This window comes from Hakea prostrata, chromosome 8, assembly GCF_041222555.1.
Source record: "Hakea prostrata isolate BN-2017 chromosome 8, UWA_Hpros_2, whole genome shotgun sequence".
In the NCBI taxonomy this organism is placed as follows: domain Eukaryota; kingdom Viridiplantae; phylum Streptophyta; class Magnoliopsida; order Proteales; family Proteaceae; genus Hakea; species Hakea prostrata.
In genome coordinates, this window is record NC_142607.1 from 16,601,357 (window position 1) to 16,628,996 (window position 27,640).

Sequence of the window (27,640 nt, forward strand, 5' to 3'; positions counted from 1 at the left end):
ATATGTGGTCCAACAACTATTTTTAAGTGACAGCACACTGCTTAATCAGAAGGAGCACCGTTTGGGCTAAAATTTGACTATTAATTCTAACCATTTGGGAGATTGGGCTAAGCAATTGAATATCATCTTTATAAGCCCCACCACCCCCATTTGGGAGCTTATATCTTGCCAATTAATCATTTGCTCCCCAACTACTCTCAAGCTCTTAAATTTTTCAAAGATTGACTTGTTATTACCTCTCCAAGGTGTTAAGCAAGTTCATTGGAACAAAGCTTGAGGTGATTGAAGGTTTTTATAATCCATTAGTGGTGCATATCATTTTCATTTGAGCATACAACTCTCATTGCATCACATTCACACAAGGGGTGAAATGTCATATCCTTTGCTAAGTACTATACTTTCATCTCTTGTATCTTATTAGTTGAATCCTAGTCTAGGTTGAATTAAAATTGATTAGAGGTGCTCTTGCCCTAGTGTAAACAAAGATTGTGTAAAGAGTGCTCTTGCTCTATTGAAACAAAGATTGTAAAAATTGTACTCTTATCCTACTGAACAAAGAATATAAGGGTTTGATTCTCTGTCTACCGTATTGAAAGAGAAACATTAGTAGAATACTCTCATTAAGCCAAGAGAGGGGTAGACATAGACTTGTAAAGTCAAACCACTATAGTGTTGTTGATTACAATTATTTACTTTCACTTAATTCATATATAATTAATCTTGAATTTGCAGTTGAACCGAAAAAATAAGCTAATCCGCTAGTTGCAACCTATTCACCCTCCTCTAGGTTGCGTCAACAATGATAAATGTTCAAGAACAGTAGAGAAGGCGAAGTGTCAGAGGAATATTGATGATCATAAGAAATATTAGACACCATTATTGGAGAAAATAGAGCTTCAAGAAGCAGTCAAGGACAAAGCAAGAAAAGTGTAGATGTTAATGAAGAATCCAAAACTCCCAGATGAGAAAACCAAGAAACCCAAGACACGGAACCCAAAAGATCGAAGAATCGAGAAGAAAATGAAGAATCGGGATCATCTCCCCGTGCTCCCCGATAGCTTCCCAACCAAAAATAAAAAAAAGTGGGGCTCACTGGTGAAAAATATGACTTTTTTCTTTTCTTTCCAAAATGTGTTTTTTACCTGTGGGCCCCACCGTTTTGTGGTTGGAAATCCGTCAGGGAGCTGATCCCGACTTGAAAATGAATCGGACCTAACTTGCGAGTCATACCATTTTGACTATGTGAATTATTGGAAATGAAAACTGACAGTCTCTTGGTCTAACACAATGTTGTGGTTGCCATCTATTAAAAAAGGGCATTGACAAGTCCTTCTGTATTGTTGCTCTTCAAATACTGTTTGGGAGTACCACTGCAAACGGGCATCCCATGATCTCTAGTGATCGTGCCCCCCATGAAGGTTTCCTTAACAAAAAAGAAAGCAGGCTTCTAGGGCTTCAAATTTGAAGAAAAATGGAAGCATCATGCAAAACTTCAAAACCACGTAATCAAATGGATGTAAATCTGCAAATCTTGGATCCCCACTCTTCCAGTTACACACCAAAATCCAAAACTGCTCAATGTCTCAAAAAAATGGAGCTAATGCACTTTTGTTTATGCTAGCCCCAAGATCACCAAAACTAAAAGGGTGTTGGAAGAATTGCAATTATGGGAATTTTTCCTCTCTCAAATATCACTGTTTCATCTCTGCAAATCCATTTTATCCAATTTCTCATTTGATGGACTTCCCTCCAATGGTTGTTCTCCATTTTATAATTACTTGCTACCTCATGTAACTTTCAATGAGAAGACTTATGAGCTAACTTGGGTTTTGTGGTGTATCTGAATGGGTCAAGAAACAAGGCATACTGCCTCTTGGATAGAGTATATATATGGATCCTTGACTCTAAATCCATTTTCTATTGAACAATGTTTGTAATTCTATGCATGGTTTCTGTTCACTATCCTATTTTATTGTGTACAAGGGTTTATAATCCGAAAGTTCACTATCTTTTGAAGACATTTGTCAAGTAATTCATGGGGGTGGATAGAATCCAACGATATTTAGAGGCTATTGCTACCCTAGCTTGGTCTCAATTTCTCTTGTACAAAATCCAGGAGATAATTAACGAATGAAAAGTCCCTGATTTGTTAACCTAATCAAAAACACAAAGCCTGGCCTTTTGGTCTGATTCATATAACCTTGACAGGGTGAGGGATATTAGTTGCTCTCCTTTTAAGAACACTTTCTTTTTAGAATGGTTATCGAATATAGCCCCACAATCTTTGATGGAACCTAAAGATAAAATTTGAAATTATATATCATTAATTGATCTTGTACATGTGGTTACAACTTACCAGTTATAAATTTCCTTTACTCATTTGAGAAGGACAAACAAAATTAAAAAAAAATGTGGTGAGATGCATGTAAATATTTTATTTATTTTTTAAGAAAATTTCTAGAGACATCCTAAATATAATTGAGAAAAAGTAAGAATGCTCTAAAACTATGACAAATTGACAGTCACCTTCTTACCCATTATTAACTGTTAATAGTTAAATGTAATGATGATTACAGCATTATTTGTATTAGTCTATATCTTTTAACATAGCAAGATAAACAGACAAAGAAAAACAAACTCATGAAGGAAGAAAAAAGATGAAATTTAGAATTATATTTTTTTAAGAACAGGATTGTAAAGTCACAAGATATTAAAAGAGGGATCTGGACCCCAGGTGACTATGTCATTTTAGTCCAAAAAAATTAAGATTTTGCATCCCCCCCGTACATGAAAAAAAGTCAATTTAAGGACAAATTATCACTTCTAGACGAATTTGCCCTTATTCTTATTTAATTTAAATTATATTTACATTTAAGGAGTTAAAGTTTATTAAATTACAAAACAAACCCTCCCACCCGATTCCCAAATCCCTAGTTCTATGAATTCTAAATCTATGCTACTCACATTAAATCATTACCCACAACCAATAATTCCGATTCCATCTCCATCGCGCATAGGAGCCAAACCGAGAGAAGAGAGAAGAGTGCAGCGAGAGAAGGGCGGGAATAAACTCGAGAGAGAAGAGAGAAGGGAGAAGGAGAGAGAGAACGGGCCGCGAGAGAAGAGTGGCTAGTGAGAGAAGGGGCTTGGGAATAAGCAAAAATGGTTACAAAAAAAAAAAAAAAAAAAAAAAAAAAAAAAAAAAAACAGGTACGCACGAAACAGACACTCCTCCCCCACTAACTTTGTGTTTTTGGTTATTAAATACGAAAACCCTAGATTTTGGTTTTGGATTTCTGTCAGTGTCTTAAATGTGAAGCCCTAGCGGGGATTGTTGTTGATTGTTTTTCTTTTGGTTTATAGGGTTGAACTTTAGGAAAATAATGATTTAGAATTGGTAAAACCAGGAATTTGGGAATCGGATAATGGAGGGTCTTATTCAGAAATTAATAAACTTAACCCTTAAAATGTAAAAATTAAAAAAGGGCAAATCATAGATGGATTTTCTATAGTACGGGGAGGTAGATGCAAAGCTCAACGGACGAAAAGACAAGGCCAAACCCGGGGGTCGGAGAAAATATATAAAAGTTGTGAAATTATCTAACCATGATTTAACCATTTGTAATAGAATGTACAGTTGTACAAAAATTTTAAATACAATTTAGGGGCCACGAAATATTTTGTGTGTTGTGTTTTGCCAAATATCCGAAAGCTCGAAATTCCCCTTATGGGAGAATACCGAGAATGGATCAAGCAAGATTTTTCCGGGAGTCGAGTCAACGGCCAAGGTAAGGGTCAATCATACGGTTGGAATTCAATCGGTACCAACTTAAATACCAAAAACGAAACGTTGCTATTTGCAAAATGGTTCGATCTTTTCGATATTAAATCGATACAGTTTAAACAGTATCTAGTGCGGTACAATTTTAGTACGAATGAACCGATGCCACTTTTATTATTAGTTCATTAAGATCCTAATGAAATTGCGATCAAACAATCAATAGAGTTTGATATTAACAGAGACAAACCAAGCAAATCTAAGAAGAGGAGTGAAGGACGAAATGAAAAACTAAAATAAGGAATTAGGAATAGGGTAAAGGTAAAGTGTTTTAATTGTTAAATTACATTTATATTCCTTAATTTGGTACAGTACCAATTTGTGATACGGTTTTCAATACATACCGGTATAAGTACCTAAAACCAGAGTTGTATTGAAAAAATTCAGTTTCAATACGTATCGTACCAAATTTTGAAGAACGGCGTATGGGCACCGGTTAAACGATTTCAGTATGCAATTGACACCTTGAGCCAAAGGGATCAGGATTTACTACGGATCTTATACTTTTTCACCTGGAGAAATGATTTAAGTTTCATTTCCCTAACCATTAATTGCGACAAGCGAAGCCAAATAGTAAAAGCTCAGCCACAAGTTCAGTCAGAGCTCCAAATGGAATGAAAGAGGAAATCAATCCTTAGAGATTATTATAGCCAAAATTATACAAGCAAAATTAATCGTGAACACAATCTATAATTACTTCGCCTACATTAACCTCCACCTATGCTAATATTCTACATGGGATCATCGTGTATCCCTCCAAGAAATGTTACAGATGCTATCAACAATCCCATTTTGACCGGCGAACAAAAAAATTCCAGTTCACAGGTTAAAGGGGAGCCCTATCATAGCAAAAGCAAAACTGGGATTAAACAAACAAGCTAACTCTGTTCAACTTCATCCTCAGTTTCTGCTGGATCTATTTCTTTCCACCTGGCTCATCGAATGATCCACAGTTGACAAGATCTGAGGCATCGACATGCCCCCGGAAACAACAATTTCTGTATCCACAGCACAAAATTAAGAGTTCAGGTCCTTGTAGAGCAATGGCACAACAGGTTTCATGGAGAAATTAGCATCATGATAGCGGAGTAATCTACAGTTGCTGGAGAAAATGAATACACAGAACTCACCAATTCCTTCGCGAACTGACAAATTTGGTCTGATGACATCTTTGGAATTGACAAGGAATATATCTCCGATGTAAAGATGATTAGTAGGCACGTAAACACAGCACAATTCCTCGTCTCCTGAATAATTCTGTATTGGCCGATAGAAGGTTTTGCATGTAATGGCAGCAACAAAAGAGGAATAAAAAAAAATGCATAACTTGAAGAGGCCAGCTTGCTTAAGCACAATTTTATTGGGTGTTTGTATTGCTTATCGGGGATAGGACATGCATGGACAAATTCAAGGACCCTTCACCCTCCCCCAACCCTCTTTTTTCCCCTTTTTTTTGTTTCTCTTTTTTTTTTTTTTTTTTTGGGGTCCTCTCTTTCAGAACATAGAGAACCTAGCAGAACTTAATGCAAGAAGCATGTCGTAGATCCATTCAGACCTGAAGGACAACAACTGATGTGATGAACCCAAACGCGTACTCCCCTATACGTGGATGCCTTATGATTGCAACTTCCTTAAAGGCTTGTGTGTTCTGATCTGTAGTAACAAATAAGATAAGTACTCCAGTAACGGCAACATTAAACTTGAAAGGAGCATGACAAAGAATAACTTAAGCATACCGGGTGATATAGCAGAACTAATTTGTTTGGATGCATTGTAGATGTGTCGGACAAATGGCATCCGTTTTATAAACCACTCCCCAATGCTTAGTACAGATGTCCCCAGCCAAGAAGACATGAACACCCCAACCAAGAAGATGAAAATTACTGATGTTAAAAACCCAAGACCTGATCCACACAAGTCAAAATTTCAAACCAAGTGCATTGTTAGTTTGGATGCAAGTTGGTGGATACGGGGAAGGGGCACTATTCAAAGCATTTTCATGAAATATAAATGGTGACTATAACAAGAGCAGTTCATATTTTTATAAATCGATGCGGAACTTACCCAACACTAAAAATAATGTGTACAACAAGAAGCTTTTTTCCAACTAAATGGAGTTGGCTACAAGGATCCTTGCCTTCCAATCAACTCTATTTGAGGCCACACAACATCCAAGACCTAAGTGATGGATCTTCTTCTCTTAAGGTTATGTTAGGTCTGCCCCTGGTCCTTCTAATTCCCTCGACCTGGATTAAATCACTTCTCCACACAAGAGCATTTGAAGGCCTTTGTGAATGTGGTCGTGCAACCTCAATCAACTTTCTCATAACTTATCATTTATTGGAGCTACTCCAAGTCCAACGCTACTATGATCATTCCTTATCTTATTCTTACCTAGTTATCCCACTCATCCATCCTAGCATCTTCTTTTTTTTTTTTTTGGTTGCCAACCCCGGTTCCAAGGCTTTGCCCTGACTAATCCGATGTTCGACCGGGTCGCACACCTGGTTGTGGTGGGTGAGTCTCCCAGCGAGGATTTTTTGCATCCACAAGGTTTTGATACCGGAACCTTGCTTAAGAGGACCAAGTTGCTTACCACTTGGACCAACCCCCGTTGGTAGCATCTTTATTTATACTACACTGAGTTTATCTATATGATGCTTCTTAACAACAAACATTTGTACCATATATATTTGCTGGTTATATGACAGTCCTATAGAATTTTCCTTTTAGATTTAATGGAACATGTTGATCACACAAGAGCCTAGATGCACCTCTCCACTTCATCCACCCTATTTTAATTCTTCGGGAAACATCATCCTCTATATCACCTTTATTATTTATGATTAAGACAAGGTACTTAAAATAATCGCTTTGTGGAATCTCCTTCTCATCAAGTCTCACCACATCCGTCCAATCATGACCAAAGCTACACATCAGATATCCGTCTTTGTTTTACTTACTTTAAAGCCTTTTGATTCCAAAATTGCTCTCCATGATTCATACTTGGTATTGATCCTTACTTGTGTCTTATCTACTAAAACAATATTATCAAAAAAACGCATACACCAAGGAACCTCATCTTGAACGTCTTTTTGATTAAATCATCCATTATAAATGCAAATAAATATGGGCTTAAGTTGATCTTTGATATAGCCCAACAATAATCGGAAATTCATTACCTTATCCCCCCACTGTTCTTATACTTGTCATTGAACCATCATATTTATCTTTAATTATGTCCACATATTTACTTGCAAAACATTTCTTTTCTCTAGTACTTGCCAAATTAATGCTCTAAGAACTCTCATAAACTTTTTCTAGGTCAATAAAAACCATATAAAGATCTTTCTTATACTCTCTATAACAATATTAATTGTGCTAACTTTCTTTCTCATTTAATTTTAGTTTCAAGTTTTTATAGATATATTAATGATCTCATTAATTTGACATCTAAATTTAAGATGATTTATAACCACAAAATCTCCTTCCCTTAATTTTAGGTTAAAAGTTGAATATATAATAATTAATTTCAGTAATCCCTAGATGCCCGAGACACTTTTTTTTTCTTTCTCCTTCCCATTATATTTACTTAATTAGTTATTTCTCTGGTCCACCTCTGTTGTAGGAGATATGGCAATCCACTTGGAACTTTTATAGAAGTGTATAACCAAAGTAATCTAATTTTCATTAAGTCAAAGTTCAAAAGTGAAATGTTCATTAATTTTGGTAATCCCTAAATGATTTTTATATACTTTTTTATTCAATCTTTTATCATGTTTAATTGATTAGTTATTCTCCTCCACCTCAATTAGAATACAAATATTTTGTTTTCCCAACCCCCCCCCCCCCCAAAAAAAAAAAAAAAAAAAAAGAAGAAGAAGCCCATAAATACTAAAAACTTACTAAGTTTATCATAGAGTCCTAGTATCCTATTAACCTAATATTTCAATAATTCTAATATAACTTTATTCTATAGTAATTGCAGAATTAGAGCCTTAGTTCTCAATAGATTTTAATATAATATATCTTCAAACTTGTAGTTCACAATAAAAAACATGTCAAACTTCACTGGTGTATATATTTATACATATCCTCCTCAAAAGAGGCAGGACAGAGGCAAGATGGTATGTTATCTCAACAAGGTGGTTCACATGTAAAGTAATATCTACCAGCCATATAGTGAAAATTTCAGACTATATTCATCCAGTCTCCAAAATCTCCACAAAAAAGAGGTGGAGGATGCTTACAAGTACTAGATTGGAAAGGTATCCATACCGAAGATGTTGATTCCAAGATGAGCATAGATCGGGGAGAAAAATCCATCCACAAAATGGATAAACCACCATGTAACATAGAAAGTGATTGCTATTGGGAATAGGATAACACTGCAAAATGCAAATGCATAAGGTACATGTTAAACAATAAGCACAGAATACACCACTAATAGACAAACAAAACTGAACATAGCTTGAATTATGCTTAATTCAAATTCCATCTGGGCCAAGTTAAGAATAGGAGCTGGAAACCCATTTTTTCTTTCTAGATAACTATTTACACTGAACAGAGGACGCATGGCTTCCTTCTTTTAAGTAACAACTTGAATCTCCCAAGGGGACCGCATTTTTCAACAATTTATGCAGATCACACAGAAAATAATAAGCTCACAGTGGCTTCCTTTTGCTAAATAAACAACTTAAATCTCCAAAGCACCACAATTCTCAATGAGTTAAGCAGATCATACAGATATTGTCTCTAGTTCAGATTATTAATAAAACTACCTAATCATATAAGAAATAGACAAAAAGTTATGACAGACGTTGAGCTAAACATGCTTCTACTTGATAGTATCTCAATAGGGATCGTGGATAGCTGTTTATCTGCTGACCTGTTCCAATATCTTCCCTGTTCGGGAAGCAAACTGGATCTCCACAACACAAAAATATATATAAAAAAAATAAAAACACAAAATACCAAGAGTTTTATACGTCAATATACAATACAAATGGGTCTAAAAGCAGACCAGAAGCTTTAAAGTTGCAGATAGGTGGATGGCAATCTGGCAGCCCAACAAGATCAAGTAGCTAAGCAAAAAATCGAAACTAAATAATATTATGTGCTAGAGTCATTTTCAAAAGCCAAGCCCAGAGTGACCATCAATTTGGTCATGATTTTTTGAGTAGGTCTCTCTTTGAGTTTGGTATTGCACATATTTAATTAATATTGTTTAATGTTGTACGTGGTAGCATCTGACCACACTCTTACAGTCTGACCATTCAATTTGATTGGCCCAAACAATCTAACCGTTGGACTTGGAACAATTAGACCATTGAATCAAAGGTTCCTGTAGATCCAGTGAATTTGTCCTAGGAATGAAATGTCAGGGCCCTGCCGAAAACATTCTCATGATTCATAAATCTTTCCAAAGTTTCAAATGTGACCTGATCATAGAGTGACACTGCAACTTCAAGTTTACAGAAAGGAAATGCAAGCTTTACAAGAGATTGAAACGACAATTCTAATAACACTGTTTGATTATTATTGGTCCAAAGTCATTTGACAATCATTTCTCCATGATTTTAAGATTCTGAACCCATTGATCATTCTTTAGAAATGAATGGTTCATCTCCTATTATTAGCTTCTGGGTAGACGAAGGGTCTTAGAATAGAAAATGCCACCTTCTAGATTAAAGAGAAAATGATTCCTAAAATCTATTCCCACAACTACAGAAGAATAGATAGTCTTCCTCTACTAAAATTAATGCCTGGCATATCAAGACCTATATAAGGATTTACACAAATCCAGCTTACCTGGAATTCAATAATTATCAGCTGCCCAGTTTGGGGGAATACATGCAGCAAAGGGACTTTCCCACCACACACAACAATGCTGTGGCTGAACTACCCTGAATTGCCTCATTATGGGACTCATACCATTTCAATAGTTTTTCATACCATCCCATTGGAGAATTAAAACACCCAAGCTACAACAGATTCATTGATGTTTGCATTTAGAAATATAAACCTTGGAAGCAGAAACAACTAAAGGGCTGTTATATGTTGTTACTCGTATGTAGGTTCAATTTGGGGCTTAAGGTTCATACAGAGATCTATATTTAGGTTAAGACCAGACTACAGATACATGTCATAATAAAGATTGGACCTTCACTGAAGATGGAAAGAATAAATAATTTAATTAAAAAGCTCATATCGGATTGGAATTGGCAAATTGAGAATCTGCAATCAATTCTATGCTATATACTGAGTTATATCCTTTTGTAAGGACACAGAACTATGTGGTGCAAAGGTCTTATTCCACATGGATCCCACAGGATCCAATTATCCATTGCAACCTTTAGAACAATTCATGATAACCCACATCATAAATTTTCCTTCAAACAAATGTTGCGTATGTTCTGTTGTTCATATCTTTTTTTTTGCATCCAAAAACTGAAGCTATGATTAAGTGAAAGATCAAAATCCACCTAGGATCCTTGCCTATTGACAGAGCAACAGATTCTTAATGACAACTCAAATGTATGCATAGGTGACGAGGTGTGGCTCATATGCTGCTTTGCCTCTAGTGAATTTCACAGCTCAAAATTGACTTTGCCTATTGACAGAGCAACAGAATCTTAATGACAACTCAAATGTATGCATGGTGCCAAGGTGTGGCTCATATGCTGCTTTGCCTCAAGTGAATTTCACAGCTCAAAATTGACTATGGACCACCCACATCAGATCTGCACTCTATAAATTGCACTACTGATTTTTGTGGGCAACAGTTGATCAAATTCATGGTTCACAGAATTCACTTCCTTCCAGACTCAGTCAAAATTGTAATCAGGGATGATATTTCTTGGATCCTTTCATTAGAACTCAATAGGTTAATCTTGTGGATGTTTTGTAAAGTTCAACTTCCCCCTTGGTTTTGAACTTTGGCTGAGTATTGATTTCTATCTTCTTACTTTATTGGTTTAATATTTGCCTATTTGATTCAGCATAAAGCAGATATTGTCCTTCCTGTTGTATTCTCTCATAGTTCTATTTTAAAATCTAGAGTCCGGCTAGGGTACCCAGATAAGATCCTGGTTCAAAAAATATATATTGGCCCCACTGCTCGGAGAACAGCATTGCTGGACAGGTAAAATAAAAATAAAAATTAGATATGCATAGAACTCAACTGAAATTCATTTTTAAGCTATAATGAATTTTCAGTCTATCCAACATAAAACAAGTGAGAAAAAGAAGAAGAATGTGCACAGGAATTCAAACACACTTGAACAGACTCACCATCCAGTCATGAACTTTTTTGATGCCCAGCTTCGAACCACTTTGTAGAAAGCCTGTACCATAACAAAGATTTTACAGTTTAAGTCAACACCATATTCAATTGTCTAAATCACAAAGCAAATGAATTCTGTAGAACACTAATATGCATGGAAATAAAAATATGTTTGCAGAAATTCTAATGCAGAAAATTAGCTTCTGATACACTACAAACATGCAGAAGACATTCAAGATTATATTTTACAGAAATCAATTCCCACAAATTTGCTTGTTCAAAAGAGTTAAGGAGGGGAAAAGAGGAAGAAAAGTGTTGCTGCAACTCACAGGAATCACAACCTTGTGTTCGGAGTTGCTACTTCCATCCATTATATAATAATCACTTTAGGCAACACAGGAGGAAAATTAAAAGAAATAACCTAACACACAAGGAGTGGAGGGCCAGTTAGAAGAGGGGACGCCTGGAAGAATCAGAGTTGCCAGGGGAAGAAAAGAATGCAAAAGCAGAAAAGGAGGGAGAAGAGTACACATACACAAATAGATACACAGGCTCTCAAACCATAACCCAGTTCATTAGCTCAAATCTGTATCTACCAATGAGAAATCACATCATATTTAAAGAAAAATAAAAGACTCCTAAAACAAGACTAACTCTTTAACTAGGAAACTAAGATGAGTTGCAGACCAAGTATCCTGCACCCTAATTTGTAAAAGAAATAGAACAAAATAAACTAAAGAAACATTATTTCCCCAAATAACTTAAATTCCTTCACTTAACCCAGCTCACCTCTATCTGGATACCCAACTGAGTTTGGGTCATCCAAGGCAGTATACCTGAATCAATAGCCACAGTGATGCGGGGGAAAAAACTTTTTTTTTTTTTTTTTTTGGGAACTGGTAATTTTAGATATACTGGGGGTGGGGCTATTACATATGCCACTAGGGAGAGTTGAACCCTAAACTCTTCACTAAGACGTGTTGGTCATTGCCAACAGGGCCCACCTGAAGTTAAACCATCAATTGATTCTTAAATCCTGATCTTGATCAAACCGTGTACTTCAAAGCCAGGCCCCTTTTGACAACTGTACCATGCTTGACACCTTATAATAGAAGTTGTCAATAAAAACCCACTGTCAAACTATAGAGTTTTGTTTGCAGTCTGCAGAATCCACCCCCAACTGAAAGGAGTAAATGTATCTATCAATCTCCATGATATACAAGGTAGATAATAATAGTATCCGAATTGTAAACAAAATTAACTCAAATTAGGAAAGGGAACAAAACCTACAAGTGTTAATGAGATCTTATACTTTGGAAGAAGCATTAGAACCATGAAATAGATGACAGGAGGGAAATCTAGGATAATTCAAAAAACAGAACAATAAGCAACCCATATGACAAAGTGGGAAGCAGTTAATTCCAGAAAAATACAAAAGTGGTCTAAAGAATAAAGTAGGGGGTGCAATCTAGAGACAAGAGAAAATATATAAATAAAGCAAAAGGGACAAAGAAGGATTCCCAACTGAGGGTTAATATAGGAAAATAGGGTGAAATGAGGGACTTCTCATGGAATCCCAGAGTGCACTATCTTAAGGATTTCTTCTTCCAATGGACAACCTGCAGCTAGGGTTCCACTTTGAAGTGGAGTCTACTAGATAATGGAACCAAAGGAAAGCAATGCAAGAGGTGCTGCAAGTTCTCAGCATAAGCAACACTGGATCCTCTATGTTACAAAGGAACAATGTGGAGGAGGAGATCAGCAGAGTTTGACTAGCAGTGTGGGCTTTCAAAACACGTATGAGTTTTTTTCTTAATTTGCCATTTTTGGAGGGACCAGGATGCAGTGGATAGGAAACGCAACAAGAGAGGATGATGAGGGAATGAGATGAACACTTTGGCATCACCAAGACAGATTGAGATGGGCACTAGCACAAATCCTAATAACGTATTTTCATGACATTAACATTAACCATGCCCAACTAGTAATGCAGATTCATCACCAAAATAGGTTTGTTTTATCAAGAATAGATCTTAGGGTTGAATCCTAAAGGTGGAGGTGTTTAATCAGACTTCTTTTATGGCTCTAACTATGGGCAATAAGACTGAATAAGGGATTAGTTTGTTTGTTTCTTTACTTGGTGTATTTTAAGTTGTTTTGGGTTCAATGAAACTGGTTCTACTATGCAACCGTTACACAAGGAAAGAGCTCGCCTCTGACATGGCACATGTTGCAAAATATAACAATGACTGATTTAAAAAAAAAAAAAAAAAGCGGACAATGTCTCCATCCACAAAGCAAAAATGCAGGCCTTTAGAATAAAGCATGTACTTTCAGAAAAGCAAGGACTAATGCCATGAAGCTCAACCATGTATGCGGTTAGCTGTTAGCTGGTTCCTATGGAAGGTGAAAGATTGTAAGCACTTCAATAATCAGCCACCACCAAGAGGAAGAGATAGAGACCCAAAATGGAGAGGAGAGAATGAGGCAGAACAGTCCAGCAGTAGAACCAATCTTTGAAAGCATTGTTGGACAGAAAGCTCTTAATTTATAATATAAGTAAATAGACAATCTTAATCCTAGTCAAAATCGAATAACAAAACCTAGAGAGAAAAGGAAACTAATCATAGAAGCACAACTAAACTAAAACACTCCCACTAACTCTTGGTTGAACCTAACATCTATTACTATGACGAATACGACAACAGTAGGAAAGGAACCAAGAGATCTTTAAAAGAACTTAACAGTTGATGCAAATCAAGGAAAGTTCAACGCTTATTATCATGTTTTTCTTTTCCCTCAAGTCATCCACTCTCAAAAAGGTTTGAACCTGTCTTCTACATAACTCAGCACCCAGCTACAGGTTAAGTCCAAGCTTCGTCCTTGGTTCATCTTCACCAACTCAAAACCAAGAGAAGGTAAGAACAAAGAGCACATTAAACTTGACTGATCTTTTCCTGTTGTAAATTGATGTTTTCATGATGCAGATATCACATGCTTCTGTTAATCCAACTCAGTAAAATATTCTCTATAAACATTTCCTATAAATGATTTCAAACTATATATAATTGTTTCCCACCTCCCACTACCTGTAACGAAGCCTTTGATAGGGAAATAAACGCATAAGAGAAGTCATGCTAGATTAGGTTAGATAAAACGGAAATAAGCCTTATCTAAAAACCTTGAGAACTACAGGAATCACACTCTTCCATTCTACCCTACCTAGGACCAAGTCATCGTCATGAACATATATGTAATTATGTCATCTTCACCATTTTTCAAGCTCAATTCATGATTTTGCCATCTAACCCTTTGTAAAACTTCAACATTCACGACATCTCTCTCACCATTTCCATCATTAACCATTATTGCAGAGAGCGAAAGAAATATAATTGAAGGTGTTAGTCTTGTTTAACATAAAAAGTACTTAATTGGAGCTGAACCAGTGAACTATTTTTAATTATCGGCTTCCAACAAAAATTAAATAATGTTAATTCTTTACCCACCCGAGAAAAAGCAAGTGAAATCACTTAGCAAGTTAGGTATAACTAAATATGTCCTCCATATTACTGAATTATTATTCTTTAAAGAGCAGAGACCCTTCTGCCTACAAAAAGCTTCACGATTCTCCACAAAACACAAACACACACACACACAACTACAAATTAGATTACAAAACGACTAGGTCATTGACCAAGCCCCTACCAACCCAAATATTGCATAAGATGAAGAATCGATTCAATTAAGTAATACGGTCTTTCAGAACTAAGAAAAAATAAGAGAAGGTCACCACAACGACAATACCACGAATTGTGTTGCTTCATTTGTTTAAAAAGAGAAAAAAAATGAAGAAGGAATAGAAAGAAATCACTCAAAGCAAGCAAATCACAGGGAAAATTTTATAATTCAAAGATATAACGAGAGGATAAAGAAGGTGACCTCTCTACCGGAGTGATGAGGTGAGGCAGCAGATGAAGAAGACGGTTTAGAAGAAGCATCGCCATTAGAGTCAGAGACAGGTATGAGAAGCTCTCTATCTCTGCTCGCCATTACAGTCAATAATTTGTCATCGCCCATCACAACTCACAACCGATTTGCCTTCTCAAGAACTCCTCTTCAAGCGTTAACCAGATTGTCAAAATTGCAGTTTTTGTTTTTCCTTTCTTCCTTCTGCGCTTCCGTTTGCCTTCCCTTTCGAAACCGAAAGATCTTTTTTTCCTTTGCTAATTTCGAGTAGATAAATCCAAAGACCTGTGAGGGACAGAAGTCGATCAATTTCTGTCTTCAACAGTCCAACTCTACAAATTCCTACGGTTAGGAAAGTTCCGTTGGGACCCACACGGCGCCGCCACGATTGATCAGACCGTTAGACCAGCCGTCAGTTTAATTGAGAGGGTCAAAAACGAAGACTAAGCAGAACAAGAAGCTTTCAGATTGTTATCTTTATACCAGAGGATCGACGGTCCATGTTAATCTTTGACCATACCACTGTCCAGGTTTTTCCCCCCCATAGGGGAACCCCTCCCGGGAGGTGGGTTTTTTTTTTTTTTGGGGGTGGGCTTTTTAAAAAACAAAACACATTCCTAAACATTCCCCCCACCCCCCCCCCCCCCCCCCCCCCCCCCCCCCCCCCCCCGGCGCCCCCCCCCCCTTCCCCCCCCCCACCCCCCTCCCGATAGCGATGGGAAAAACTGTAAAGCTCCTTTTTTTTTGTTAACTCTGCCACAAATCCCTAGAATACCAAGGACATCTGTGGGCCCCTAAAATCATTTAGACCGCTTCTTTAGAGTCGGAGAAGAGACGGACTCTTCTAATCCCATGATGCCTAGCCATCTGGAAGCCTTTAGAAATAGCTATGAGATCAGCTGGTTTTCAATTGGTTTCATGGGAGTGAGATCAGCTGGCCACATGGTATGGGGCCCACTTCTAAGATGTGGGACCCAAATTAATTGGTTGTGCACACTTGTCTCCACCTGTATCGATGTGGGTGACAAATATGACCTGGAATCAGTTAGGTCCAACTTGTGATAGTGTGATTCAAATTAAAAAAATCCCTTGTCCAAATTCAAAAGGAAAAAGTATATACATCTTGTCTTTTTTAAGGGGCTAAGTAGGGCCAGATTTTTTTACCTACCCTGACCCTGATCTGTCTAAGGGGAGGGTCAAGTTGGATTGGACCTTTTGAAACCCTGAGCTTGACCTTGTCTCCATGATTTCGGGCAGGGCTAGGTTAGGTTAAACCCTTTACCTCAATGATGGTCCTCCCCAAACAATAAACAATGATGCATCAATCATGGATATTGCTTGGGTCCTGAGCATATAATGCTCACCACATCAAGCCATGCATTTGGGACGGTTGGATCGAGATTTCAGTCGAAATTTTGATATCGACCGTCGAAATTCACAATCGAGATTTTGGATCCAACGGCCGAAATCTCGGCTTGACGGTCATGCGTATTTATGACCCAAGCTTTTTCCATCAATCATGTAAAATCTCTATGTTGTATTATTTTATTTTACTTTTTTTTTCTCGATGTCACTAAGGGTGTAAACAGATCGGACAATTGTAATATTGTGTCCGTGTCTTCTTATATTTGGACAAATTTAGATAATATCCTATTAGTTTTCGGACTAATTCAGCTTGGTAGTTTTTTTTTTTTTTTTAAATAGATTCTTCTAAATGGGGTATGAATTCATATTATATACAAGTTTTCGATTGCTTATTAACATCTTTATCATTTTATTTGTGAAGGTTAAGTTTGAAATTTAAGAATTTAGCAACTTTGATATTTATTTTAGTAGAAAATCTAGAAAAACATTCACATATCTTAAGTAAAAAATTTATAAAAATAAGAAACAAATCCAAAAAAATAACTTAATCAGATAATTTTATCAAATGTATAATAATCGGTCGAAAAGGCAACCATATTTGCATCCTTTAAGTAATCGTACTAATTTAGATACCCTTATAAGGATACGAGTGTGAATTCAGATGCAGATTTCAGTTACCCATTTGCACCCCCAATTTTGTTACGTCCATTATATTAGTTTTTTTAAAATAACTATTTAAGAACTTTTAGGGTAGTTATTTGTTTTAGTTATTTAAAATGTGATGTATATGGGATATTTGTGAAAAGTTTTAAGAGATATGAGTAGTTATTGTGAATTCCCCCAAAATCCTAACCTATAAATCATTGTTGGAAGTCCAAAATGTGGATAGAAGGCAACTGTGGGCCATCCAGGCAGAGACCATTGAATTGGATTCCAAACCAATGGAAATAAATGGAGATGACGTTGAGTTGGGAATTCTTTTACCCTCTTTACTCCATTCACTCTAGCTTATCTGTGAGTCTTCTTGATCGATTTAGGAGAAAACCTAATATAGGATTCTTTAGGTTTTCATTCATTTTACTTTGTTTGATTTCTAAATTATGATAGATCATGTTCTAGTATTATTCCAAAATTTTCTAAGTATTTTTGGAATAGTTTAGAACCCAATCAAGAAGTCTTCTAACAATCCGTCGAATATGTCCGTATTTGGAGGCTTGTTGATTAGTCTGGTTGCCCCAGGTGACTAGCCCAAGCGACCAAGTCTGCTCTAGTTGTCCCAATCAACCACTCCGACCAACCACACCCTGTAATGTTGGTCTTTTGTTTCTCTTTTCAATATCAGACCTGTAATAACCCCCATATTTTTAACTCGTAATCCCTATTGCAAATCCGAGTACCCAAAGTTCTAGACGGAAGAAGTTGTGGGCTATCCGAATTGAAGCCCATGACCTAGACCCTGAGCCCATGGATCTCGATACGAAGAATCTATCTTACTGGGAACCCGAAGAAGATCCAATCGGAACCAGGATGGGCTAGGCTGATGGATTTCCAGCATGAAACAAATCGAGTTTGAAGATGTTTGAGATCAAGGTAAGAGCCCCCCACGTGTTGGTTTAAGTTAAATTGGTGTTGGAGATCAACTGGGAGAACAAAGCACCCAAGTACTCAAAAGTATCATGGGGCGATTGCTTAAGGCGGTTAATTGACCCAACCAACCGCCCAAATCGACCGGTTGGTCTGGCTGCTGGTTTTAAACCCATGTTTTGCCCTTGGCTCCCAATAAATAGTCATCCACAACATGATTTCACATTATATATTCATGGATGCTATTGTGGACTGAGTAGAGGCTGTGTACACGTGGTTGGTGATGAAGAACCCTTGGTTCGCAAAGAAGGCTTGGATCTTGCTTTGATTTTCAAATCTTTTAGAGGTTAGTTAAGCACTCTCTTATTTTACTTGAATTCTATATTGTTAGAGAGTAGTTCCTCCCTCTAAAAATTTGTAGTGGTGAGTTGGAGTAATTAGATCTTTTTCCATTGATGATCTCGATTGGATCATACCAGGAGATGGATTTTCATATTCGAATCAAGGGCTGAGCTTGTTGAAGAAGATGATGTGGATTCAAATCATTCTTCTTCTGTGATCTGGTGTGTGGGTGCTCTCTCTGGTGTTTTAAGGACTTCAAACTTGAATCAACCCAAAATCAGATCGAAGATGGGTGATCAAAAGTCTGAATGTCGGACTTGGAAGACTGCCAGAAAAGCGGGTGGTTGCTTAAGGAAGTTGCTTGAACCAACCAGCTCAAGCAACCCGAGGTCCACCTTTCCTAAAAAGGGCTGTTTAGGTGAGGTGAAATCCGAGATTTCACCCATCTTCAAGCGAAACATTTAGACCAATCAATAAATAAATTTTTAGGATAAATCTAGAAACTTCATTCAAAAGTGTTCAACAACCAAAAAAAACATTTGCATCCTAAACCCTTTGAAGACCTCTAAAAGCCCAACAGCCCTAAGGAAGTTGCTTGACCCCTCTGGAAGGGTAGGAAGATCAGACCTAATGAAACTTCTTAAAAGTGTTCTTGCATAAACCCTTTGAAGACCTCTAAAAGCCCAACACCCCAGGGAGGTCTGGAAGGGTAGGAAGACAGAGCAGCAGTCCATAGGGAACAAGGCTAGGGAAGTTACCAACATAGGTCCCAGTAGCTCGTAAACCTAATCTAGGTGATCTCTGAGGTCTGTTGGAGTGGTTATTTGAGAGACTTAATACGCTTTTCAGTGATATTTCAACTAAGACAGTTAAGGTTACAATTGCATGTATGATTGACATAATGTTATGATGATTTGTCTATTACTAGGAACATGTATGTAGCCTCATTATCTGCTATAACAATAGCTAAATATGCTTATTGATGATGACATGTTACGGATAATGTTAGATGTATTCAAATTATTACTTGATGTAGAATGATGTGTTTGGTGCAACTATGATTGAGAATTATCCTTGTTGGGTATTCCTAGCTTGGGATATCAAGGAATGTGGTATGGGACATTGTTTTCTGATGTCCGTAGCACTATCATGGTTGCTAGTTTACATACCTAGGAGGTCTAAATTATATGGTTAGGTACCCTCAAACATGCTACTACCTTTTCGGCAGGGGTATTGAAATCAAGTGACCTGTGATAACAATGACATGACTCTATTTCATCCAACAACAGTAGCCAGTGAGATTCAGTGGTCCACTATTGATCATGCAATGATAGGGTTTGTTGGGAAATGCCATGTCAACATTGCCACATCAACCTCCATTAGTTTTGATGATAACAAACACAAAGTACTAATGTCTACATTAAGTGGTGTTGGTTCAGCTCATTACTACAGTGGACCGATTCTAACTCATTGGACCAAACTCACCGAATGCTCAAACCCAAGTCAAGTCAAGCAATCTTGGACAAAGAGTATCAAGTTCAATGCACAAGAAGATGAGAAGATCAAGTCAAGATTAAGACTTAGATCAATTTAGGACTTAGGACATTTTCACACACACGCATATGTAATCACACTAATTATATGCATATCATGTCACTAGACTGACCTAGGACATAGTAGGAAGGTGTATGGGGCTTAGGTTTGACCAAAAAGTCTAAAAACCCAAGCCAAGTCCAAGTCCAAGTCCCAAAGTAGACTGGCTACTATGTTGCAGACGGACATCTGTCTGGTCACAGTAGGCCAGATGGCATTTCATTTGGTCATGACTCAAGCCCAACAACTATATTTTAACTAATATTTTTTTAGACGGAGCTCCGTCTGGTCAAACAAACTTCCGTTGGGAAGTTGAGCCAAGCAATTGAATGACTTCTTTATAAGCCCAACCACCCCCATTTGAGAGTTTCTACTTGGCCTACTGAGCTATTACTCCTTCATAACTCTCAAAGCTATCATTTGGTGAATTATCACTAATTACTAGCCTCCAACTCCATCCAACTTTGAAGGACATTCCAAAGTTGTCAAGTAAACTCATCGCAGTCAAGCTTTGAGTCATTGAAGGCCATTGGGACTTCTTGTTGCTGCATTGCATATCTTGAGCAGGCATCATTGCATCACACTTCATATAAGGAGTAAAGTGTCACTCTCCTTGTTAGGTAATATCCTTCAATTTTTAAAATTGTATTGATTGTTCAATTCTAGTCTTGGTTGATTAGAATTGGTAGAGGGTGCTCTTGCCCTATTTAGAACAAAGATTGTAAAGGGTGCTCTTGGCCTACTTAGTAAACAAGGATTGTAAAGGGTGCTCTTGCTCTAGTAAACATAGATTGTAAGGGTTTGATTCTTTACCCACCATATTGAAAGAGAATCACTAGTGGAATACTCTCTTGAGGCCAAGAGAGGAGTGGACGTAGACTTGTAAAGTCGACCTACTATAAACTCTTATGTTGTGATTGTTTGTTATTGTTTAATTTCATTTAAATCTTCAATTTATATTAAAATTGCAATTAAACCGAGAAATTGGGACAATCCACTAAATACAACCTAATCACCCCCCTCTAGGTTGTATTAATATGGTTGCATATGTTAGGGTTGAGCTCATGGAAGCCTAATAGGCGGTTTAGGATTTGTGAGGGGACATGAGAGCATCCGCCCCAATGATATGTGGATGACCATAGGGTTAAGGAATGGAGTCCAACAGAGTTAACCAGTCCGTGAGAATTCTCATTCCTAGGTGGAGAAGGATACTGAACCGAGTTTGTTAGTGCCATAGGGGAGGTATCTAGACCACATGTAGTATGTGTTGGGCAAAATGCCGGAGGTTTGAACCGTAACCTGCACCAACCACGACTGGACGACCGGCTGCTCTCACAACAACCCCGCCCGAAAGATAGAACACCGGAGAAACGAGCCGACGCTGACGGCCGCCTCCGACGATCTAGCGAGATGATCGAAGTAGAGCTCTCAAAGAGCTTAATGGAAAATGAGCGAGAAGGTGTGAATATTGAATGAGCACCTCTCCGAGAATCTTGGCTCTATTTATAGGCTTTAATACGTTGGCTCTTGTCACTAATGACCGCGGATGGAAAGTATAGACGGATGGCTATGATTAAGCCTTTGTTTAACCTTTGGGTGGTCCCTTAAATTCATTCGCTCATCAGCTGAACCGGTTGAACCCGGCGACCGGATAAACCGGAAGTGGATATTTTAGTCACAACACAAGCCCCCAAGCCTGCGATCGTCGAACTTGTATGAGACTCGGTCGGAGGTTTGAATCTTTCTTTCAAATGACTTCGAATATTCTTCATCTTGTATTGGTTGTGAGAATTCTTCAATACTTGAGCTTATCTTGCATTTGGAAAATGTTCAGCCCCCAAATCATTTAGAAAGGAAATAATAGGCGACGGAAGAGAATCTTGAGGATGAAAGGAACATAGAGGGGGCAACAACTTTGACCGATGCACATCTACTATATTTCTAACCACTGTTGTATTGATCACTGCGATCTTTGATCACTTGATGAAGTATTCTTAGGAAAGAGTGGCTGATGAAGCTTTTGAGAAAATAGTGACAAAGCCTTAATAACCGATCGATGCATTTTTGAGAAAATGGTGAAAAGAGCCTAATAGCTTATCGAAGTCTTTAGAGAAAACGGTGATGAGAGCCTCAATAGCTGATCGAAGCTCCGTCCTTTAGACAATAGTTGAAGAGAGTCTTTAGCAACTTTGATTAGAATCTTCAATATAATCGCTTTATGAGAAATTTTCTTGATCAGCTCCTTTTGGCTTTGACAGAGTAGTAGTTTGAAGGAATTCTTATAATATTGACTTATCATCCTCGATCATTGCATATCGATTAGATATATATTCGATCAAACTTGTATTCAAGATTAGTTTCGATGAGATATTTCGAAGAAAATATAGCTGATGAAGCTTTGATAGCTGATCGGATATTCTCGGATAAGGCCCCTGAGAAAATCTTTAAGCTTGATAAATAATCCTCCGATCCTTGAATTGTTTTATTGATTAATTCCATCGACCGATCCGAATGCTTCCTTAGAAAGATGGCTACCGGAGCCGACCGGAAAGTCGGGATCATCCTCGGTACGGAATGATCCGTGATCGGCCTTCGGAAAGCATGACCAGGCCTCGGAAGGCCGACCACGGGTCCGACTTCGGAAAGTCGGGATCATTCCTCGGAAGGAACAATCCGGGATCACCCTCGCGAAAGGAATGATCCGTGATTAGCTTAGCGGACCTGGCTACCGAGCCTAACCACGAAGAGTCGGGATCATCCCGGGACGGAATGATCCGGATCAGCTCGGAAAGCATGACCAGGCCTCGGAAGGCGGCACGAGCCTAACTCACGAAGAGTCGGGATCATCCCGGACGGAATGATCCGTGATCGGCCGGAAAGCATGACCAGGCCTCGGAAGGCGGCTACTTGAGCCTAACTCACGAAGAGTCGGGATCATCCTCGTACGGAATGATCCGGATCAGCTAGCATAATCACGCCTCGGAAGGTGGCACTGAGCCTAACTCACGAAGAGTCGGGATCATCCCGGTACGGAATGATCCGTGATCGCCCGGAAAGCATGACCGGGCCTCGGAAGGCTGGCCACTGGGCCGACTTCGGAAAGTCGGGATCATCCTCGGAAGGAATGACCCTGGATCAGCGTTGATATGGCTTGATCAGAAGAAACTGGTTCGCATTGATGTCTTTTGGATTAATAATGAAGAAGAAATTTTAGATGACCACGCTTAATAAGATGATTTCTCCAAGAATACCAGAAAATCCGTCGCTTACCCGATAGAAATAAGTCTTCAAGAATAATATAAGTCTTCAAGAATAATGTAAGTCTTCAAGAATAATGTAAGTCTTCAAGAATGATGATCAGTCTCTGCTCTATAGAAAATTGCTGGTCAGAAGCCTTCATAGCCAAGATCAACCTTTTATGTGGCTGAGAGAAGTCTTTAGAGAAAGTTGCACAATGATCAATGCTTTAATGTCCAGTCTGTTAAAATTGAGCAAAGTGAAAGATCAAAGTTTGCCATAAAGTGCAAGATCAAATAATAAAATGATAATATGAAATTTGCTATAATTGCAACTCCTCAAGAAATTTTAATTTATGTAGTTTTGGACTGATGAACTCCCAAGATGTATTTCCTCCTTTTTCTATTTCCACCTGCAAATTTAAAGCTTCAATTCTAAACTTGACAATCATACTAGGAAAATAATATATCATAACACTATAGGGAAGCCCACGGTTAGAAACTTAATAAAAAGCCTAATTAATGAATGGATAGGAACTAAGCATTTCATATCAGTTCAGTATAGAATATATGGATTCCTGCCTCTTTAAGATAAGACGATATCTCATCCTTCCTATATGCAGCCAGAAGGATAACTAGACATTCTTTTATGATTAATAAATAAAAACAAATAAGACACTTCACAAATGTTTGTTTAGGGTACTGATATTTATCTGCAATTAACCGAAACATATAAAACAAAATAAAAACTTCTATGACTCCTCTAAACGTATATTCTATTTACTCAAACTCCCATCATAAGTTAACTATATACAATACTAACAGAATGCATATTTCACCAATGTCTATTCTTTCTCCCTTTTTTTTATTTTTTTAAGGAAGCTGAAGTGAGTAACCATCTACAAGTAAAGAGCTGCACTCATCTGGAATTTTAGATATATTCTTCTTGATATTCCAAATTCATCTCTAGGTTATATATGACAAACACTCTTTATCAAATGTAGAATGAATCTTTGTAAATCGAAGATTTCAAATATTGTTAGAAAAAGAAATGATGACCAGGAATTTGTAAATCAACTATTGTTAGAAAAAGAAAAGATGACCAAGAAACTCTAATATACTTATCTTTTTATTGCAGTAGATTTTTTGCTCCATGATCTCTTTCTGCACTCGAATTCTTCAAGAATCTTTGAAATGCTTCTTTGAGGAGTTGATACTTGAATAGAAGAGCTTTCGGAAAATAAGAATATTGGGGATGTAGCATCGATTGCTGCTGCTGTTCAAGCTACCATCATCTGTGGCTGTTATGCTTTCATTTCCAATTTCAAAGATATGAAAAATTAACCTGCTATGCCTGATAAGATTGGAGTTATCCATGGCAGCTGAACTCTGACCAGACAGGCGAGAGGAATAAAGCAGCTTGGTAAAGTAGCTAAGAAACTGGTCATCAGACCACTTTTCAAGACAACAAGATAGGACATCTTAGAATTGAGCAAGAACAGGACTAGACTTCATGCATCCAATATACATTCCGGGCCCGGACTGATGTCTAACTAAAATTGCTCCAATTATTGCTCCGAACTACCAATGTCTTCAAGAATGATAGGAACATAAATCTGGGTTGGGCGAGCACTGCATATCCTGAACTTGAGATCCCATCAATGGCAACATAGGATTAGCCTGAGCAGCAAGCGTGAAGAGACAGTCCACCATCTGAACAGAAGCCAACAATCTCCAACTGCCAATCCACAGAGCCATCCACTGAGACAAAAGATTTATTTGAAGAGACCCCTTCAAAGACCCGAGGTGAGAGAGAGCCGATCCCACCATTTCCGCGATGGGTTCAAGAACCAGGCTCTCATCAAAGTGTTGAGCAGAGAAGAACTCATCCAAGTTTAGTCTGTTTCAATATCCATAGCAACCAAACCAAGGGTAGGGCCCATATCACCTAGCATCAATTGGCCCGTACTATGCAGATCTCCAGAACCATTGTGCCATCCTTGACCGCATCCATATCACTAGATCCATTTAAAATTGGCCCACCAGGCCCATTATTATAAACCGAATAGCCATCTGAGACTTCAGAATCAGGGTTGACCAGAATATTCAGGATTTCTTCTTCCATGGTAGTCTTTGCAACAAGTACAGTTGCTTCATGATCTTGTATAAACTCCTCATTAGGCATATCAGGAAGAAGCAACACTGAGACATCTTCAAACTCATCTTCATCCAATAAGGAAGAAAATTTGAGAGGGTATACTTCATGAGTTTGGAACTCCAACATATGAGGGTCATTCCCAAACCATGGTGTGCAAATGGCATCCATAAATAGCAACTGAGGCCAGTCGGATTGGAATTTTTCCTGGAACTTCTCAGGCTAGGGCAGTGAAGGGTATTAAGAAATATCCTCCCACATTTTTCACAAATATAATAAAGTTCCTACTTAAGCTGTACTGGAAACCTGCAACCTTCTTTGCGAATGCAAGAAGAAAGTGTGACTGGTCTTTTTTTTCTTGAACAGAACTTTGACTCTTGCCGAATCAGCAGGAAAATATTTTCCTTTCAAAACCACGGTTCATATTGACGAATTGTCATTAATAAGTCTCCAAGTCAATTTATGGAGAAAAGCAAAAGTTATGGGTCCTTGCCTCTGTAAATCCTAAGCCCCCACCTTCGACAGGCTTAGAAATATTATTCTTTTTAAGAGTTGAAACTTTATTCACATTCCAAAACTTCAAAACTTAGCAGCAATTGAATCCAACTTTTGAACAAACACAAAGAACAGTAATTCAAAACAACCCATATAATAGGATGGTAAGGAAGAAAAGACAGACCCACCAAGCATCGCCTCGCATAGACTTTCACCTTCACCTTAATCGGTTGTTCCGGCAATTCGAATAGAGTAAGAAACTGGAACGAGCAACCATGAGAGTCATCTCTATTCTTTACCCCAAAGAAGGAAAGAAAGAGTATTTTTTCCATTTCGATTTTTAGGATTCTTCTGGATCAAGACTTCATCCAGTTGCGTATATGCAAGCCACCACCGTACATAGCATAGATCATAAACACAAGCTGCACCTCTTCTTTGTATAACTCGGTTTGCTCCTCAAATGCTTTGAAACACAACCCTCAACACACAAGCACGGACAACCCCCTCAACCACGACAAACAACCGCAGAACCGTGGAAGCACAACCCTCGTGACACATAGCCACCAAGCGGACAAGTGGCTGCCCTCCTCAACCACCGATCTAAACAATCTTCATGGAACACTCGACTTCATCTCCGTCCTAATTTCCAAACACACAACACATTCCTTCGATTCACCGGCGTTGACATTATAGATCGCTTTGGCTTTGTAGGAAATATAGAAGAACAGTAAATGAGTGGCCAAATGATCCTGATCCGCACGAGAATATCTTCGATTCACAGTTTGTGAAGGAGCTCAATCACTTGGTTAATGGGAGATCAAGGAGAGCAGAAATGAGTCTCGCTACAAGCACCGTGCCCGAGTCTTGAAAAGCCCGCATTAGTCCCCGAACCAACGAATTGCATCGCTCCAACTCCAGATCCGCCTCGAAGTTGTAATTAACTCCATAATCAATCAAACAACAAAAATTGAGTAATCGCAGCTAGATCAACAATCCCGCTCGTACTTCCAAGACTCTTCAAACCTCAAAACGTACATCTCTCATTCAATTGATAAGAAAACCAAGTGATTCGACTTCTAAATAATGGAATCTCAAGTTGAAGTGAACGAGACAACTCAAAACCATCCTAACCTGAGCGAAGCAACACCAAACAAAGATTTGGAGATCAACAAAAACGAATTTGCAAAGGAGCGATGGAGATCTAAAAAAGAGATACAGATCAACAACAGAAATCTAAAAAACAGAGATGTTAGATCTGAAAAAAGGACCGAGATCTCGGATCTGAAAACAGAGATACTTATCCGAGTGAAAGGAAAACATCACAAGATGATGATAACATCGTTGGCCGGGATCAAGCAGAGCTACCAAGAAGAGACTCGCGCTGGTTGTTTTGTGGAACCAAACAAAGATCCAAAGATCAAGGTAACAACCAAACAAGAAACGCAGTCACGAAAAAAGAAAAACGCCGACGAGACACCGATCGAATAATAGGATCTGAGATGCCGATCAAAGATCTAGAGATAGATCGAAGCTAGAACCAAGATCAAGAAACAAGATATAGCAGAATGCTGCTCCACCATTATTGTTACTTATGAAAACCAAGATATAACGAAGAAGATCTCGCCTCCAAATTCACAAATCGACTCAGATCTAGCAAAGATATGAAACTTCATCGAAAAAGAGCGAAGATCTTGGATGCTCAAACAGATCTTTAGAAAAACTTGATCCAACAAAAGATCTCCAAACAAAAAGATTGCAGAAGAACGATCATGCCCCGAGTT

The 27,640-nt window shown here is 38.0% G+C and overlaps 1 protein-coding gene across 1 annotated transcript; it reads right to left on the bottom strand.

Moving 5' to 3' along the window:
- Nucleotides 1–4,328: 4,328 nt before the first annotated feature.
- Nucleotides 4,329–15,398, bottom strand: LOC149007293 (protein CONTINUOUS VASCULAR RING 1-like). The gene is made up of 7 exons (XM_089165282.1): nt 15,063–15,398; nt 11,132–11,184; nt 8,117–8,226; nt 5,575–5,742; nt 5,394–5,491; nt 4,969–5,095; nt 4,329–4,836 (listed from the first exon to the last, which is right to left on the bottom strand). Exons 1-7 carry the CDS (start codon nt 15,198–15,200, stop codon nt 4,739–4,741), a joined length of 792 nt encoding a protein of 263 aa, XP_089021408.1. The 5' UTR covers nt 15,201–15,398; the 3' UTR covers nt 4,329–4,738.
- Between the last annotated feature and the right edge of the window lie 12,242 nt (nt 15,399–27,640).

Coding starts and splice junctions, on each gene's coding strand:
- LOC149007293 (XM_089165282.1), bottom strand. CDS start 15,200: ATGGGCGATGACAAATTATTGACTGTAATGGCGAGCAGAGATAGAGAG. Junction 11,185..15,062: donor CTCATCACTCCGGTAGAGAG/GTCACCTTCTTT, acceptor GTTATGGTACAG/GCTTTCTACAAAGTGGTTCG. Junction 4,837..4,968: donor GTCAGTTCGCGAAGGAATTG/GTGAGTTCTGTG, acceptor CTGTGGATACAG/AAATTGTTGTTTCCGGGGGC.